The sequence below is a fragment of the Lasioglossum baleicum genome, chromosome 3 (genome assembly GCF_051020765.1).
Source record: "Lasioglossum baleicum chromosome 3, iyLasBale1, whole genome shotgun sequence".
Taxonomy (NCBI): domain Eukaryota; kingdom Metazoa; phylum Arthropoda; class Insecta; order Hymenoptera; family Halictidae; genus Lasioglossum; species Lasioglossum baleicum.
Window position 1 is genome coordinate 11,645,413 of NC_134931.1, and position 20,705 is coordinate 11,666,117.

The 20,705-nt window shown below is 38.8% G+C and overlaps 1 protein-coding gene across 4 annotated transcripts in view; it reads right to left on the reverse strand.

Moving 5' to 3' along the window:
* LOC143207473 (uncharacterized) overlaps positions 1–20,705 on the reverse strand; it is a 398,430-nt gene that overhangs the window by 365,299 nt on the left and 12,426 nt on the right. For 2 of the 4 annotated variants that reach the window (XM_076420989.1, XM_076420988.1), the window contains one exon: positions 14,713–14,884. In XM_076420989.1, coding sequence (XP_076277104.1) covers positions 14,713–14,883 — 171 coding nt within the window. In that variant the 5' untranslated portion in view covers position 14,884. Of the gene's footprint in view, positions 1–14,712; positions 14,885–15,377; positions 15,799–20,705 lie in introns of those variants that run through there. The other 2 variants (XM_076420987.1, XM_076420990.1) reach the window with 2 other exon arrangements.

Here is a 20,705-nt window from a genome sequence, read left to right on the forward strand (position 1 = left end):
TGCGGGGGTGGAAGTGAGGTGTGTGTCGCAAGGGTGTCGAACGCCCAGGTCTCGTGACAAATAGAAGCTTTGTGCCGCGACAATGGGGAGTTTATTTCCGGGCCGGCTGGGGCTACAATGTAGGCACTATACTGTAATTAAATTCCCAAACCCAAGGATTCGGAGGTTATAGAGGACCAGAAGGAGGAAAAGAGACGGCGAGGAACGGAGGGAGACAGAAAGAGAATTTCGGGTGGTAGTAGACAGGGGTAGCGCGAGAGAAAAGCAGAACCTTAGCATATTGCATACTGACCGGTCCGCAACAGTTTGGGTTTCTCGTGGCTGACGCCATATTGTTTGCTCTATGTTCATTCCTTCCTACCTTCCACTACCTTCCCTTCCGCCGAACCTTCGGCCCAAGATGAAACGAATTCCACCTACGGATATCTTTGTCGATTCGAACAATGTGATCGCGGGGAGACTCTTTCTTAGGTTCTGATTGTTTCCTTACATCTGATTTAGGAACAAGTGGGACATTGAAAGTTCCTTGATCTACTGGTTCTCTATATTAAATTACAAGCATGCAATTCCTACGAACACGTTGATAGTCGATTACAGGAAATAGAATTTTACATTGAACAGTCTTCGCTTTCATAACACGAAATATCAATAAAAATGATTGTCTCTTAGCTGATCTAGTGGTTTGCAGTGCGCCCCACAATTTCTTTCTTTTCATAGATACACTTCGAAATTTTCATCGAGGCCAAACGTTGAAGGAAGTTCAGTATATTTGAAACAAGTGACACCACGATTTGGTTAAAAAGAAGCGTGGAACAGACGAAATTCATTGGTTTATTTAAAGAATTTATTGATCCAAAGATGAAAGAAAGATAGTGTTGTGTAAGAAAGAATATATAGTATTGTCTGTTATTTAGAGAAAGATTTCTTAAAACGCGGGTACCCTCTATAAAATATCGGTTACCCTCTCGATTATGAGAAAACAAACAGAGGGTTGATAACCCAGAATGGGCACAGAAATACCCAAGTCCCCGAAGATCCCCGAAGCTTAACAGCTTGCTCGTACCAAACGATGAGCAAAGAACGCGACACGGTGTTGGAAGTGTTAACTACAGATATTTCAACTTCCAGACAGATGGTGGCCGTTTGACAATAAAGAACGGGAGGAAGAGTTCCAATGGTTGCAGTACAAAGTTTGATCCGTCAATTAGAGGAGATGGATCTTAATAAAATATTTCCATGTAAGATGACCAAATGAATTTACTCTATGATGCAACAAGGATAGCATTTCGCAGACCATTCAAGAATGTGTAATCTGCGACGCAGTTTCGCAGTTGCTAATCTGACGAATAGGTTCGTGTAATTGGATTGATTGCTTGGATAAACGAAGCTATTGAACAACCAACACGAGGAGAGAGAACGAGGGAGAGGGACGGAGGAGAGAGAAGAGATGGACAAAGCATTCCTCTAAGCGAGCTCGAAACAGCTATGCGTCTGAAGACTCTAAAGAGGATCTACAGAACGGGAAGACAGAACTCTGGATCACTTTCCAATAACTCGACATCGCAAATCGCATTAAAACTCCCAATTCTAGTATAACTAAAACACAATACCATTCTCAAACGCGTGGAACAGAATAATCAAAAATTAAATCCTAACTGTTTTATTAGGTCGAGTCATAAATAACTACCGTTTTTACAATAGATTCTACCTCGCTGCATCGGAACTTATTTATGACCCGACCTAATAATAAAATGATCGTAAGGTCCAACGCGATTTCTGACAGAGTACCGGGTAATGAGTCTCCGAAACTATAAGGTCACTGTCCTAATACTATTTCTCTCGATCAGCGCTCCATCATCCGCCGTAATAATTTGAGTGTCTTATTTCGATATAATTGTCACAATACATTTCTCAAAACGCATGCAACAGAAATTATCGAAGAACGACTTCGTACAAATTTAATAAAACGATTGCAAGACAACGTGATTCCCGACGGAGCGCACGGATAAGTAACCCCCGAAAACTACTTATGCTCCCGATCAGCGCTCCACCATCCGCCGTAATAACTTAAGCGTTCCAGCGTATGAAAAGTAGATCTTTCCCGACGCTCCGTTTCCGTCGGAGTTAATAACTTAATCGCGACGCACCGAACCCTACGGCGGGGGTGTCTTGAGTAGAGCAAGACAGCGGTTTAATGCAGGGCAAACACATGTATAGGCGTTCGCCGAACGGGAGACCGAAAATGGACTTGTCTAAAACGAGTGTAAGAGAGAGAGAGAGAGAGAGAGAAAGAGATACAGACGGGGGGGCGAGCAGGAAAGTTTCAAGAATAAGAGCGCGTGAGGGGCTGAAGGGGGAGAGGCGGGGGATGAGGATCGAGAAAGAGAAGCAGACGAAAACGTTCGTGCACGGTTTGTCAGGGCGGGGTTGGCTAAAATGAAAGTTGGAACCACGGCTTGCCGCAGCAAATCCGGCTTGATTAAAACACCGTAGGAGGAATCCCTTACCCCTTTAGTTCGTAGCCACCAGCTACGACCCTATACCACCCCCACAGTCATCCGCCACCGCCCGCAGCCCCCCGTTTATTTCGACCTTCTTCGGTCGCCAAGGAGCGCGCGCGGCAACGTATAATCTTAATGCAGTCTTATACGAAGCGGAACGAGGCTATATTTCATTATAACCCCGCAGTCCTTCCGGAGCCCTTCGCGTGCAACCCTTTCCATTTCGACTACTATAAGCGCGAGACCGACCGGGATTTCGCTTCGAGATATCGCTCCGCGGAATGGGGGTCTCCTTCCGCACCAAACCAGATAGAAAACCGGAGAGGGTGCTACCGTTTCGAATAGGAGCCGAACAGGGGGGGGGGGCAACGAACAGGGCCAAGGGTACCGACGAGCCTGTAAGTATTGAAACGACGACATTGGCTAAAGTGCCTCGCCAGGAATGCTTTCCCTAATCTTTTCCCCATCCTGACGAAAAACTACGACCGCTCCCGGGGATCGAATTATAATCCCGGATCGCATTTTATAATCAGGACGCCGCCGCGCCGTGCCGCGGAAACACGGAGGAATCTTAGAGCGTTGAAATCGATTTGGGCCCAGTAATCTTGCTTTAGCGTGTCTTACAAGTATGTTCGTACACAAATCGTACAAGTTTTATAACATGAACCTTGCCAATGATGGTCCTGGGTGCTGCTAATTTAACCTCCATTGAGCTCCAAGCTCAAAAATCAGAACACAATGACCCATTTTCTAGCTGGTGAATGTGAAACACGCTGATGGAATCGTTGGCTTTAGCTCCATTCCAATCTGTGGATATAAAAAGAGACCCAATTGTACTTGACTCCTATGAAAGGGTGGTCTTACGTAGAAGACAACCTTTTTGTACAACCTCAAAGATTAGAATAGAAAGACCTTTGTTCTTGCCACTAGGTGTGAATCACAGCAATAGAAGAGTTGGCCTCAGCTTCATTTCAATCTATAGATCTAAAAGAGATGCAATTGTGCTTGATTCCTCTGAAATGAGATGTCTCAATGAAAAAATTTATATAGAAATTCAAAATTTGTCCCTTTGAAGAAATTACGCTTCTCCTAGCCATTAGATGTGACTCACAGTAATGGCAAACTTGACTCCAGCCTAATTCCAATTTATGAATGTTGAAGAGAAGCAATGATCCTTAGAACAAGTCTAACACAAAGCAATCTTGTGATTGAACAAATAATACTGACACTTGAGTTGAATAGATTTTTTTTAAGTTCTAGTTTGCACCCCACAGAAAAGGCCTGAAATTTCAAAAGGGAGTTTAAATAACTAAAAGCGTAATTACTTTATTTCCGAACATTCAATCCAGCGTCGGTGACAATGGTTCGCGGAGTTACCGACCGACAAACGAGAGAATCGAGGGAGGCGTCGCGACTTGGAGCTCGGGGGGTAAAAAGAGAATGTATTTACGACGTTACAATACCCCATGGGCTAATCCTCGCCTCGAGCTGCGCCTAGTACATCCGATCGACCCCTCTCCTTGCTCTAAACATCGCAATCTCGGCGCGAGAGCGTAGAAATCCCGAGGAAATGGGAGTGCTTCGTCTCTTTCTCCGTTAATTCGGTTCATTTCGAAGGAACCGGCCGGGATTTAATTGGCACGAGTTCGTTCGACAAACAGAAACTCAGAATCCGTCTATCGTTGCTTCTACGTATTCGTCTAGCTCATTAGATTTCTTATTGGGATTATTTTTTAGTTAAGTGTCGAATACAAGACGCAAAATTTTCGTGAAGAGCCGCTCGAAATGCAAATCGCTTGTCAACGATCTCTTCATAATGCGAGCTTTAAAGCCCTCGCCGTTGGAACACCTTACCCAGCTTGCCTTTCTTTCTCGAGGCCTAATTGACACGATTTTTATAAACTCCCCTCTGGTTACGGAGGGTTAAGCCTTCTTTTGTACTGCCGCTAACACTTTCCGCCGCAGCCCCTTCCGCAAAAGAGTCCCTTTGTAGCTAAAGAGTGCGACGATGTTGGTGCACAATTACGACTTCACATCCCACGCGAAAATGTTCAAGCCCAGTGCAAGAAGCGCGCAGCCCGAAACGACGATACACGTGGAATTATGTTGGATCGTGATATAATCCTTTTAAAGGATTCCCTCCAGCGAAATGTGCCAGCGAATTTTTCACCGTGCATTTTTTGTTGCCGTGGAACATTTACGAAATCTAGCAAAAACCCAGGAAACTGGTCTGAGAATAAAATACTTGGAATAGGCAAATGGTGTTGGGAGCAAGGGTTGCTTCACACATAAAAATTTCGTTGCGCGTTTACTGGATCACGAGTTGATGGTTCGAGTTTTTTTAGACTTATTTACTACGAAGGGCTGCGTTTTAACGACAACACCGTTCCCTTCGAGTTTGATGGGGTAACCGTTACGAGAACTTCTAATTGAGAGTCACTGACGTAAATATAGGTACAAGGGTGAAAACAGGGTGCGCATTCCAAAGCCCTGGATCTACGTATCCTCGCGCATTCATTCATAAAAATTCACTCAACCGCGTGGCTACTCCCACTGAGAGAATTGGAGGGTTCGCTCCAACCCCGATCAGTATGACAGCTCGACACAGTTAAAGGGTACGAGCGCTTCGTCTTCCCAGCTATCCTCTACAGGAAGTGGCTACCGATGCTGTCTTACAAGATTGAAAATCCTTCCGTGTACATGAAATTTTAGAGAAGCTACTTCTATTAAACGTTCCTTAAATATTTCAAACTCCGAGTCATATTGTACTGGTTATTCCGCAACAAGGTCTGCAAAACATTTCTTGATTGGACACTAACAATATTCTGCAAACCTCGACGTTCATGGAAATTAAATTAGAAAGTTTGTTAGACCCTCTTATCAAATTCGGTGGTTAATGTGACAATTTTTTATTAACAACGATAGAAAAAGTCTTGTTAAAATGGGGGAAGAAAGCAAAGACCATAACGTTCATCGGCGTTTGTGTGAACCAGTGTTGGGCAAGAAATAAATTTATTTAAATAAATAATTATTTAAATAATGATTTAAATAACAAGTTATTTGTAATTTGGATATTCAAATAAAACGTAAAAATAATTATCTATTATTTGAGCAAGTCTAAATGAATTTATTTAAAATAATAAAGTTAATTGTTATTTACAAATACAATTTGCAATTATTATTTGTATTAGCAAATCATAAATTAAATTGTATTTTCATTCATTAATCCGCCCTCCGAACGAACCGGACTACTCCACTGGCGGTATACCTGAAAAGGTTGCTTTAGCAGAAAAAAAACGCGCACGGATCAGCTCCGAATCGGCCGATTATTTAGAACCACCGCGCTCCGACAATTTCAACTCCGACAGATGGACAACACGTGCAACAAACCCAAGCAAATTGGTACAAAAAATAGTTGTATTTACGTAAATATTATACATACGGGTAATCACGATATTCATTTCGCCACGTGTTCATTGTCTACATACATATACAAAATACAAGAAATAAGAGAAGACCAAAAACTATTTAATTGATTTCCACCTCAGTCCAAATAATAAATAATCTTTTATTTGCAAATAAGAAATAATAAATACATCATTTTTGGAATTATTTAAATAATTTTTATTTAAATAAAAAGTTTAGTTATTATTTGCAATTAAAATCACACGTTTATTTATTATTTAATTATTTATTATTTAAAATAAAATTTGCCCAACACTGGTGTGAACTAGTTTAAGGAGGATTAGACAGCAATGGTCAGCCACCTGTGGCAAACATAGCGGACGTGTTCACAAATTCGATTGTGTTGATACCTACTTTTTTATACAAAAAAAATTTCTTGTTATCTTGAAACTATCCTAATCAAATACACTATGAGTGCTTCAATGACTAGAGTCATAGTTGTGATGGACAACATTGAATTTTGAATTTCTAAACATGAATACTTCATAAAAAGATAATTAGAATTCACAGCTGCTTTCATTTGCAAAACAATCGTCTTAATGTATAGCCATGAATTTGTTAAATAAAAATGTCCATGAATGGAATGAATCACATTACTATGAAATGTTACTAGAAATGGCCACGTACGAGAGGAAATAATTAGTAAGAACGATTTCTCAAATGGCGGAGCTTAATTATCTGTGAAAACGAAGGAGCCCGAGGAAATCCTGAAAGAATATTACACCGAAGCTGTAAAGGTTCTCCTTTAAGAAGGATGACTGCTCATAATCGTAATCGTAACCGTAACAGCCTCGCCAGTTCAGTCGGCGGAGATTTTAGCATTAATATTCCAGCAGCGCGCAGCGAATTGCTCGGAGGTTCGCATCTCGGGACGTTTATAAAGAAATCAGTAGCGATTTCGAAATGTCTATCACTCGTTGGTTTTTCCCACTGCCGAGAGGACGAAGGGGAAGAAGGAGCATCGTGCTTTAACGCTGTTGACGATCTTTAACGATCGTCGGGGAGTTAGCACCAATTCAAATGGACTTAAAATGTTGCACCCCTTTATGAAAGCATAAAATAACACGACCCCTTAAACCTCATAGTAGAATTTCGTAATGGTGTCCTTTCATTGAGGCGAACTTACGAGCACTTGGGTGTTTATACACAATTTATGCTTTACTTGTATCACGTACATTTTACTATTTTCCAGAAGTTAATATTATATTTAAGTAGCATACTTCATTTTATCAAATGCGAATGAAAAAGATGAAATATTGTTCACAATTGCATTATCAAGTGCATATTATTAAGTATATTTTCAAATTCTTAAGTGTACATTTTTTCTATACATTTTTGAACATACATATTTATTTTAGTTCAGCTATTGTCAGACCTAATATGAATGTGTGACAGTTTAAAGTAGCTACTAAAAATTGAAATTTAGATGAAATGTTTGCACCCCTAGGTCGAAGTGAACCTAAATGCCACCATCCGAGAGATAATGAATTTATTAGAGTTACGTTCACGATTTTTTTAATATACATATAGGTTGAAGTGTTTGAAATCATTGATTTAAATATTCTAATGAACTAGGGTTGAAATTATTTTATTTACCTCGAGACTTGAACGTACCAAACGAGGGAAACGAGGGTAGATGTACTAGTGGCACCCTCTGTAGCCGCGTTCTCCAGATAGGATGCAAGGTACGTCCATTATTGATTTTTAAAAATCCATATTTTACATTCACGTTTTATTTTACCAATTTTTTATTCTAAATACATATGTAATACAACCAGAATTAAGGGAAGTAGAATCCTGCCTAGTTCGTATTTCATGATTATGAAAAATCGTAAAAGCAAAATAGTTTAACAAAAACAAGTTTTGTACTTGGAATATAAGCTATAAAATTTTAATTCCAACAACCATAATACTGTATATAGTTCTCTATTTTATATTATATATAATATGTAACTGTTACTGAATGAAAAAAGATAGGTTTTTCGAAATAAGGTAGGAATAAAATGAAAATTTTTTCCTACCCGACCTTACAACACAGACAAGTTGTTCGTCTATGCTTACAACGTCGACTTTATCTTATTCACGGTCTCACGAAATCCCTTGGCCTCATTCCGTTATGCGCGCCGTTGGCTAAATAGCTAACTTCGCACAACTATCCCAATAGATTATGATTATTGTGGAGGAAAGCTCTGATTTATGCAATTATCATAAATTCAGTTCCGCCCACCACCTTGCGTATGCTTAAGACGCCTCAGACCGTAGTTCCATTCACAGGAATTCAATAGCAAATTATTTTCCCGTAAAGCACGTGCATTCACCCCAACGAAAGATCCTCAGCAAAATTCGAATAGACATTTTGTCCGCCAGCTTGTGTATATTGTGAAGACACAATCCATAGATTGTTGTTCTGCATGCGAAAAGATAATATATTTTACCTTTTTCATTTTCTTAACACTATGGATAGGTCTAATGTTCTGATCTTATTATTATGCGAACAAGTATAATTATTACAATAAGCAATATTTTTAAGTGTTGAAGAAAAAATATTCAATGTTTAAAATTGTGTGCATCGTAACATATACACACCACAAAAGTAAGATTTCTTTAATAAATTGTCTAGGACAATTTACAGTGACTTGAAAGAATTCATTAATGTGTATATTTTTTTGTGTACGAAATAACCATTCATCAATTAATAAGAAACCGTAAATATGTGTTAATGTTCACTGTTTATCGTAAAGTCATCACTAAGTATTTGTTTTACCACTTTTAAATGTGTAAGTACATTTTCAAAACATTGATTGTCAGCACTTGTAGCGCACATCCCGTGAACCTACTCTGCGAAATCCTGTTCAGCAGGATTCGTCGATAATAGAAGATCCTTTCCTCTGGGAAACTCCCTTACCGACGTATTTAAACGTGACTGAGTCGGTATACTATCAACAATATCAGACACGTAGTAAAAATACAGACAATGCATAATAATTGACAATTGTGTAAGTACAGATGAGATATAGGAATAGATTTACAATATAATGAATGTGTTTTTGTGATGAGGGGTTGAAAACCTTCATTAACAGTCGGTGTACCCTCAAAGTTTACCGACAGAAAATATATCGACAATTGGTCTGGTTTTAGGTTGAATAGAAAAAGGAAGAAAATGGAAAGTGTATACATTTTTTGGCCCAGCTGACTTCGAGTTTTTAAGATTTTCCAATACGATTTGACATAAATACTTTGTTCATGCAGTTACCATATGGGAGATTACCATTCATGTCAGCTTCGTTGGTAATGTATCAACAATGTGTGTGATTCAATCCGAGCTTTCGTAGGTATTGTAATATGGTCAGAAGTGGACTGGGAACGATGAAATACCTCCGCTGAATGCGAAAAGTGGGACAGCGGAGGTATGCAATCATCGTTTAAAAAAAAAAAAGGTAGTGTAATATGGTAACATAAACGAGATATACATAGAATTGAATCACAATCACAAGATGGAATTTTATGTCGTCTAAAATGCCGACATTGACAGAACACATTGTTGATTCCATTACGTAAAAATTGGAAACAGTTTACATCATCCTCATTTTATGGACCATAGTAGTATAAAACACAGTTTTGGACTTATTGTGATACTCTCTTAGATACAGGACATTTTTGTGCGCTTTATCAATCGAGGGATGTCTATCCTATCACCAGGGGTACCGATGTATGTAAGTCATCGATGGAAGTGGTGGAACTCTGGTCAACTCCCTTGCATTTCCTTCCCTCCTCCACCTTTCTATCCTTCTTCCTCAGTTTCATTTCCCTTCATCCTTTTCTTTCACCCTATCCCTGCACCCTTTTTCTGGTTCCCTTCCCTATATCCCCTCTGCACCCTACATGCTGCCTTCCCTTTCCTAGATCCCCCTTCTTTTCCTAGATCCTTTCTTCCTCTCTATTCCCCTTTCTTCCTCATTGCCATAGATCCCTTCCTCTTACCTTCCTTCCCCAGATCCTCTCCTCCCTTGCCTTTTCCTAGGTCCTCTCTTCCTTCATTCCATTGCTCCTCTCGTCTCTCGTCCCTAAATCATCCATTCCATTCTTTAAATCAGGCCTCCGCGACGGCCCATTTCCGAAGGCTACGCCCCCTCAACACGGCCGCACGTGCCGCTCCCCGTGGTGGCTCTAGTTCTCGAGCCAGCTCAGGCGCGTAACATAGGTACTATGTTCCCGTAGATTTTTCCAATTTGTCAAGCACGTCTAAACGTGCGCGAAAATCAGGTTATTCCAAATGTTAATTTTACACACACCTTTTGTGTTGCAACGTCATGTATGGTAGTACACTAGCTGACCGTTCAATTTCGATAGAGTCCGCTATTGTGCCAGAGCAATTTCTACAGAGTCTATGCCATTACAATGACACTGGATTTGTGTATGGATGATGCCAAAAGTGTTATATAAGTATTACAATCACAGACTCTCTTAGTGCAATACAAACTTTAACAAGTAAAAATATTAATGTTAAAACTAATAATTATATTTTAAAAAGTAAAAATAAGCGGAAGTAGAGGCTCGTTTTTCCAGGATTGCAAGGGTGCGGAATGCGCGATCTCATTTCTCGATAATGCAAAAATGGGGTTTTTCGATAGTCAAAAACGGTAGATAAAAGTTCGATCTAGGCCACGATCGCCCTCAAAAGTCCTATTTTTTCGTTTACGAGGCGTAATTTGTATTATTCGGAAGCATACAGCTGCGCATGTAGCTATTTTCATAAAGTTGCGACAGCTATATGCTTCCGAATAATGCAAGTTACGCCTCGTGAACGAAAAATAGGACTTTCGAGGGCGATCGCGACCTAGGTTGATCTTTTATTTACTGCTTTTGACTACTGAAAAACTCCATTTTTGCATTATCGAGAAATGAGATGGCGCATCCCGCACCCTTGCAATCCTGGAAACGAGTCTACCCGCTTATAGGAGAAATGTACAGACGACAGTAAAGTAGAATTTATGTGGATTCCTTTGCATCGAGATATCGAATGATATGAAGTTGTAGATTGCTTAGCAAAAACAGCGATAATAACTGATTATAATAAACAAATTAAAATTCCTGATACAGATTTTAAGCAGATATATAGTGAACTTTGGAAGGCATTTAAAGATAATCTTAAAAATCAGTTTATTACAAAAATATATTACATTATGCAAGATTCTACGAAACAAGAAATAAATTATGATTTCATAAGAGTGAAATTACTATTTAATTGTAAGAGGTAGCAGTTTAAAGGTCAAATCATTATAATACTAAAGAATCATTGGTTAGAAAAGGTATAATAGAAAGTTTGAAATATGTATAATTGTGGATCTATTGGACAAAGTATGCATCATATATTATATTATGGGACTGTCCATTATACCAAAAGGGCAAACAAGAATTTATTAGAAAATTGGAAAGAGTTAACATAAAACCTCCGGTAGATGTAAGTTATTTTTTAAGCAAACCAAAGACTAAATTATTAAAAAAAACTTAACTAATACTATGATGTAAACGATATTAGAGTATAAGATAAATGTATTAAAAGGGCAACTAATAGCATGTACATAAAGGGGCCTATTTACGATCAAGAATTTGGCGTAACAATTATTGTGTAACATGGTGTTACGCAAATCCAAATTGTATTCAGGTTGACACATAATTTGAGCAATCATTCAGTTTTTCACTTATTGTTAGTAGTGATGAGACTCGTCTGACAATATTTGTGCAACACTGCCATTCACAGTACAACGCAACCCATTTGTTGTGCACAAAATATCAGGAAATTCTGATTTTACACAACAGGTTGCGCAATCAGTCAATCACTATCATTCACGATCAATCATATTGCGCAATAGGCATTGTTGCGCAAAATGCTTGATCGTGAATAGGCCCCTTCAGTCTAATTGACATAGATATAAGTTTACACATGTATTTGTAAATAATGGATCCGAATCGATTCAAGTCTTTTATATATTTTTGTTATTACTCTTAATAGAAATAAATATATTTATAAAAAAAATTCTACAGAGTCAGTCTGTACGGATCTTAAGTTTGTGACTGACCTTAAAGTCTGTGACATGAATTTCGTTTGCGGTAAAGGGCTTGCGCCCTAAACTACTGCGGGTAATAGGAAATTTTCCGACCGTCGCGTCGGTAACATAACACAACGACGTATCATACCTCGCAACTAGGTGTATTTTTTAATCTTTTTAATTTATTTATATCCACCACGTCAATGTATTAACATTTTAACACCCAGTTAATATCTCGGACTATAGAATATTTACTGTACATTAGTACGATAAATTCAATAGTTACCTTCAGCATATCTCGTGCTATAAACACAAGTTTGCATACGATTTACATTTTTGGAAATCGGAAAACATGGACATATTTATTATTGATAAAACTTAAGAGGTTTTTGAACCATTCCAATATGTTATTGAAACACTAAACGTAACTTCCATATTACACGGTTAAGGGAAATTCCTTTCCTCACCAATTACGCGGTTCAAACTTTGCAAACTTCGTCGGCGAATCTCGGGTGGGAACAGGTTTGAAACTCCTCGAGAAACTTTAAAAATCGTTATTTTACAGAGAAGCCGAAGCTTCCCCTACAGAGTTACGTGAATCCCTCTTCATGACTCGCTGTCGGATAAAATAGAACGAAAAGGAAACAAAAGAGCAGCCGTACACCAACAAGAAAAAGTTTTTCAATCAGCCAAAATAGATTTTCTAGCGCGTGTTTAACGTTATGTAAAGAATAATATACACATCGCCCTCCATAAAAACGCAAACTCCTTCTTTCTTATCAGGCAAAGTAATATTGTGCTTACTGTACCGAATCGACTGTTTATAATCCGACTACCTATGTTTTTGCAAAAGGAAAAGTTTCTGCATCAATTACAAGCAACTCTCTTTCTTTTATAATTTTAACAAGTTGCAAAATAATATTATACAGCGATTCGCTGAAATTCTCTTACTTTTGCTATTATATTAAATATCGATTCGTTTTTGTTATAAATACATAAAGACCGCCGTTTAATTGTAATCAATAACACATACGAACGGGAATGTAATTAATCGTAGAAAATCGGATCACAAATTGTATAAAAATTTATCCACTCAATCGTAGCGCAGAAATTTGAACTCGCATCGACGTTTATGCGGGCAATAACAAAGTTCCACGTGCCGAATGATCGATAAAAAAAGCCACCGGGGTAAAGTAAAACGTCAGCAATTTATGCGGCCACAATGGTTCCACTTTACGCTTCTCGTCAAAACCCACTTTTTCCACGTTCAAAAGATAATTTGCTCGCTGTTCATTTCACTTATTTTATTTAACGCTACAAGCAATTAAAACTGCGCAATCTCACGGCAATTTTCTGCATTACAAGTAATTAGTACGTAATCGCATTTCGGGATGAAAGTTATCGGAAGACGATTCTTGAAACTGCCCCCGCTATTTTTTCAGGAGAATTAATCGCGTTCGCGGCATTGTAACAACGATTATCGTGAATGATAAATAGAAACGTATACATATTTGATTAATATAAATTACATTCACGAGTCATTAATTCAAAATGTTCACATTTATGCAGCCACGTTCTAACTGCTAATAAATGCTCGCATTTAATTTAAGAATATATCTGGTGTACCGTGCTTTTTAAAATTTCCCTTTGATCATATTTAAAGCGGTGCCGCGCAAACTTCAGAACTTATCGTAAAACGGCGAAAAATCTGAATATTACATTTCATTCGCTACAACCCGCTCTTGCCTAAAATGTACGTATCATTAACAAAACTAATGAAATCTAGAGACCGACGGAGAAACCCTACTCTGCCGCTTCTCAGTTTTTATATAACGAATACAATTCGTTTCAAAGTAATTACTGGTACATATTGAAAAAATGAGCGCGAGATTGACTTTTCTTGTAAAAAATCTCGTTGGTCTACCAGGGCCATAATTCCATTAATTTTTAATATTCTATTCGTCGCAATTCCAATGCAACTGTACTCAAATCGAACACCGAATTGGTAAATTTATTTATTCTGCATTGCAACATCATAACAAACAGCATATTGCGTGATTGGATTATTACGCTCGATACAAAATGTAACTGTAAACAATTTAAAATCGCGTTTATTACTAGAATTCGGATAAATAGATTTTGAAAAATTACTTTCTTTCCAGTAGTAAATCGGCCGAATAATTCGGTTTGAAATAATTACTGATATTCAGAGATGGAATTCAAAATTGACTTTTTTCTGGAAACTGTCGTTATCCTCCTACCTGATGCTATCATTTCATTAATTTTTCAGCTTCTGCGAACGAGAAAAATTATTTTCATGTTCATTGAAAATTTCTTTGGAAAGAAGTATTTTTCTACTGTTATAGTATATGTGATTATAGAATTATAAAACCATCGTAATGATGTGCACAGTACAATTTCGTTTGGTCGGAAGGCAGTGTAATCGTGTAAAGTTTGGAATCAGTGAGTATGGAGGATGGTGAAATTGGAGTAAGTGAGACCAGAAAAATGTCTTTCTCCAGCTGCTGTAAACCAGAGGATCGCTTAATACGGATTCACAGTGTCCTGCGATGGTATAGGGATTGGTCGATACGTAATGGAAGGAGTCGAAAAAAGTAATTGACATTTAGGTTTCTGCAAATCGAATCGCGACAAAGAGAGTTTTTCATTCGAGTACACGTTCATGCTTCACTTACCTTTTTCGGTGAGAGATGGAGGACGGTAACCGGGACTTGTCGAGGTGTTGGAACGTGCGGCGTTTGGGTCGGCTCCTTGGTCGAATACAGCGGTAATTTTGTCTCCCTGTTGGTCGGCAGCTCGAGCAAATGCTGTATAGAATGGTCCTGCCTCGTCTTCTTCGATGCCATGCTACGAAAACAATGAACTATTCAACAACTTCGGTCGAGAGATATGTATTCGCTGCCGGGCGTTTAATGTAATAGCAACCGGAAATAATGCGACATACATATCGATAAATAGCATTTCAATTAGTAAGGCCATAATAACCGTTTTAATTATTACAACGAAATTTATGACAGATCACAGTAATGAATAATGAATAAACACCGAATGATTTCGTTATCCCTGTTAATTGCATTAATTAGCCGTTTCTATTGATTTTTACCGCGTCGGTGGCACGCGCGCTGTTGGAATTCGTTCCTCAAGAGAGGAGTTGTATACAAGATTTAGAAAAGATTGAACTCGTTTCGATTGTTATAGAATACAGAACACAGTTATAATTATAGTTACACGTAGTTATGTTATAATTATTGTTATACGTGATTATACGTTATAATTATAGTTATACGTACTTACATGTTATAATTATATAATAGTTATAGGTAGTTATACGTAGATATACCTTATAATTATCGTAGATATCGTAGATATCCAAATTTCAACGTAACGACGAGCGCGCGTGCACGAGCTCGAATTCCCTTTTTCCAGCAGTGTCGTGGAGCTGGATATCGGATAAAACTTTCGCATTTAACTTTTCCGTCCTGCAGGGGAAACGGCCAACAAAGCTCATCACCGGAAACTTTTCCGAGACAAAGAGGAACGAATGGGAGCAGAGCGAGACGGAGGATGACGCGCGCCGCGACGCTGACCACGATATAAACCTGCTCTACGACAGTATCTTCCTACCAACGTTTAAACCAACGATCGTAATCAAACTATTCACTATACAGTTGTCTGTACACAGCGAATCTCGATAAATCGATAAACGATTCCTCAGACAAACGACAATCGGTCTCATCGATTTTCTAACCGAGAATGTTGCATTTTATCAAGCTATCACAGCAAAAATAATTTGAAAATGCTACGCAAATATTAGCCGGGGAATGCTTCCTTAAAAATCGAAACAAATAGCACACCGTTTGGACTTTTATATTTGCGTAGTATTCGTGCAGATATATGATTTGAAAAATAATTTCTTAATTAATTTATCGATTTTTTTATACGTGAAAAATAATGACGACTTCCTACAAACCATTCATCGAATCGTTACATAAAATATGATAAAACAGCTTATTTATTTCGTTTCCGAGAAAATCGAATTTGAAGATCATCAAGTATGCTATTTACTGATGACCCTGATCGGGACCTGCCGATGCTACTTCGTACAAGTACTACAGCACATGGCCTTGACGATTTTTCTAATATTCAATATTAATATTTGATGAACTTATTTAAAATATAAGATTACGAATAAAATATTTAAAGTGTAAAATGAGAATGGACGTACATTAACCAAGAGTTTTTTGTGTAACTACAGTGGGTGTTCAGACTCTTGGAGCCACAGTACTAAAAATATATTTATTACCCATGTGAAGAATACTGTAGCCTATACTGTCGTTACACCTATATTTAAATTTTAATACTTCATAAAATTGTTCATAAAAATAACAAGATTCTAGGATAGCTAGACCTACACATAAAAATTGATTTAATGTAAACTCATCAATGTATGCAAACGGCTATAATAATTTGATCACTCACTGTATTTTAGAGGAACGTGTGGTTCCATAAAATAAAAGTCGTTACTTCAATGTCATTTCAAATAGAAAAAACTGACGTGTCCAGGCAACGTACCTTGAAGAATAAGTTTCCAAAAATAGACAAACGATGTAAACGGCGTTCAGTGTAATAAAGCATAAATAGGTTTTCGGTGCGCAAAATGTTAATGGCGCATGGGAATTTGCTGGTAGAATTGATTCGGATCGCTGACAAAAATGACAGACTTTGAGATTGCGTCGGAAACGACTCGGTTTTCCCGCAACGGCGAACAATTATCGAATTTGAAACGCTCGTCGATGGGGACGCAGTGTTTCACGTTGCGAGCGTTGCGAGCGTTTCGATCGCGAGCGAGAAGTAATGCTCTTCAATGACCCAAACCGAGCAGACGTGCGAGCGTGTCTAGGTGCGTTTAAAATTGACTGCACGTGCTGGTGCTGGTGGTGGATCGCTCGGCGCGCTTGTCGGCCACCGGGAACGCCGGTGGGGTGGTTCTCACCCCCTTGCAACCACCACCACCACCGCTGCCACGAAAGTTTGTTCTCCCCGTGTGTTTACGCACGCGCCGGATCCCTACACACACGCTCCACCGAGTGCTCTTATAGCACTGCACAATGTATCAGCGAACATTACGACCGTGACCTTACCGGCCGAATTCGGATAGAAAAACCAGGGAAAGTGCGAGAACCCCGCATATCACTTCTGGAGTAATCAGTTATCCCGCCGATGAATGAACGGGATACCACCCCTGCCACGAAACATTCGATTGCAAACGCTATTGCTCAGAGGATTATTCGAATGCCCCAGAACACAATCGCGACACCATCAGCTTGAAAATTGAGATAATTAACACCTTATGATTGTCGTCTCTAAGGCACCCCTAAAAATTACTGTACTATTATTCAAAATAATTCATACATTGCTAAATGCCTTTGTGTTTAATGAATTGCTAAATGTTCAAGTGTGAAACGAGTAAATATAATACTTCCGATTTCGTACGATCAGATGAAATGTCCGAATTAGGGTGGAAGTGGAATCAATCCCCAAAATTCCATTAAAGGCAAGGAAAATTACGTTAAAATTATGAAAAAGATTTTAGTAGTGTGATCACGTATTAGAACACTTTTTAATTACGATCTGTTTGTACGAAAATAAACACACTCTGAAAATTTCATTTTGCTAAAGATGTATGTTTCCAAATAAGTTTACATCAGGATCCACTTCGAATTAATTTAATGGTTGAATTAAATTATTATGGTCATTATATATTAAATGTAATGGTCATTTTGTTGATGTTGCTTTCACATCTCGGCATACCACTTTTTTATCTTCCTCTTTACATATGTATATCTCCCTCCTTGTCTCGTTAGAAAATAGGACACGATGTTTCTAAATTATTAGTAGCATCAACTTGGTACGAGTATTTTTGTATCTGTCTCTAAACACGAAATCATCGTCTACAAATGAGCTTGTAGTTGACGTCAATAACCAGATTGCTTACTAATTGATAGCTCGTGGTAGACAGTCAACGTTATTAGTGGAAAAATCAGAAAATTATTTATATATAGACCCCAGAAGAAGTAATTGCATTACGATATTAGGGATAACTCGATAGTTTATTCAATCGTACCAAAAATAAATTTGGTTACAATGAATATTATTTTCTAAAAGTGGCATTCTCATTGAAAAGCTGCAAGTGTCTTCCTGTTAATCACAGTTATATACGTTAGCAATGATAACCAAATTGTTAGAATTAGAACATGTTATAATCAAATTCTCCGCAGCAGAATTTTAGAAGTTGAACTTGTTTACACTTGCAACTAAAATTATTCATTATACAATTTAATGAAACCGTCATCTAGAGATTTATAACGAAATCCTCAGCAGCAAACAATAGATGCTCAAAACTTTTTAAATAACTGTCGGTGGATGGTGTGTTTAAAAGATTACATGTGTGTAGGTGATATACGGAATAAAAGGATGATTTCTGGGATTGGATTGGAATTTATATCTAGAGTGGCAGCAGACAATATTATCTGCGTATTGCATCAGATATTAGATTATAAGATTGACCTATCTTTCTGGCGCGGTCCATCCGTCTTCGTATTCGCAGCGGTCGATTCGATACGTGCGCTGCAGTAGATGCAGATGTCCTTTTGTCAGACGTATAAGTAGTATAAAGTGGAGATGGTGCAACAGCAAAACACATCAAGCAAATTAATGCCGTTATGCTCGCTGCAGTTGTCTATCTCGATGCGAAGTTTACAGTGGAGACAAATAAAGTTGTTCAAATAAAAAACGTCCCCAATAAACGAATAAATTTGTTACTATAATCATTCGCGGCATTAATACAGATTTTATTTTTCCGCATATTTCAATTCAATTACCTAAAAACCAATACAGTAAACATACGTACACACCCAAATGTCCATGTATACACTTTGTGCACAGTAGAGATGAAATGGATATTGATTTTTGTAATTCCAATACTGATATTCCTCGAGAGCACGCTCAACTACTGTTACTTAAAATAACCGGTGCTTTCACAGTGCTAGAAATTTCAAGATAATATGATAATGATTGCAATTACTGATAATGCATCCCATAACGAGTTTATTGAAATTAGGAAAATTACAACAGCATGTGGACCTACGAAACTCGATAGAAAATAATACTATCACTCCCAATATCAAACATGTTCCAATTTCGAAGGACCAGAAGAGTTTCGCAGGTGCTACGCTGTTGCCTGTCTGAAACTATACGATATATGTATGTATAATACATAAGAAAAGGATATTTGTGACACTTTTATCTTTCTTCTGATCCTCTAAGTATCTTAGAGATCCTGCGAGTATCTCAAAACCTCTGTGATCTCGGAATCCCCAAGAATCCCCAAGAAAAAAAAGAGAACCTCGACACCTTTTTATAAAAGTAGGGTTCTTCTCTTGAAACCTTTAAAGTCTCCCAACTGTTTGCGACATCGGTGCCAGAACTAAGGAAAACTCCGGGTCTAGCAGATCTCTTGACAACCTAAACATTTTGAGATATCCCGAAGCCCTCGAAGCAGCCGGCAGCTTCCCGGACATTGCAGATTCTCCAAGTTCCCAACACTTTAACAGGTCCGCGGGCTTTCACGGGTCCTCAAAAATCCTTGAAACTTGCGTTATCTTGAGAACCTGGACAGCATTCAAGAATTGATCCTAATTTTCGAATTTCTTGGAACCATTTCAGCTTCGAATAGCTCCGTACCTACGAATCCTGCGAATCAGTGCCCGAGTTCGATCCTACTGCGCGGCATCCAATTTGTCGAGAATGATTCTAATACAAAGGGAATGGTCGGCATGGCGTCAGATGATTGCTAAGTTGCCCGCAGGCTCTGTGTAGACGATACCGGAACAGATAGTATCAACGTTGTCGGGGGATCAAATGTATTGAGTCTCGTATTGGCAAAACTCGTGCCGCTTAACTCCCGACATCTCGTTCCATATTTGCACTTTATAATCCCTAAACATTCTGATAAAACAACGTACTTTTCTCGACGGTTTTCCCTTGTTAGCATCTTGCGATTTGGGGACGCGGCGAGACGATATCGAGCAACGAACGCTATTGGCCGGCGATTCGACGTTGTCACGAGACTAAAGACAAAGTGGGATGCTATTGGATGAGCTATCGAGTGGCGGGGATAAGTGCGGGATGCTAACAAGAGAAAACTGTATACTTTGAGCACAATGTCGAAGTACGAGCCGGTCTACGAAACGTCTATTCTTACCCGATGCCACCACGCGAACTAATTAATAAGTACATCATTGCGGAAGTATCGGGACTTAGATAACACAATGGCCGTGCCCCAGGGGGAAGGGAAGAAGAAGAAACCTGAACGAGAGAGGCAGAATGGACGGGGAGGCGGCGGTAGGTACGTATTTCAGTCATCCGGCCAACTTTTGCAAGTTTAATGCCCGAGCGCTCGAGTAATTTAACACGACGAAATTAACTTTTCAGTTTTACCAAAGTTTCCTGGCAACTTAACCACGTTCCTGCGTCCCTTTCCACCCAATCGCGCGTTCTCGCTTCTTCTGGCTTCTTCTCCCTTCTTCTTCTTCTTCTACTTCTTCTTTCACCGGTTCTTCTGCCCCCCTCGTTTCACGAGCGGCGGCCACCCACCCACGTACGAACA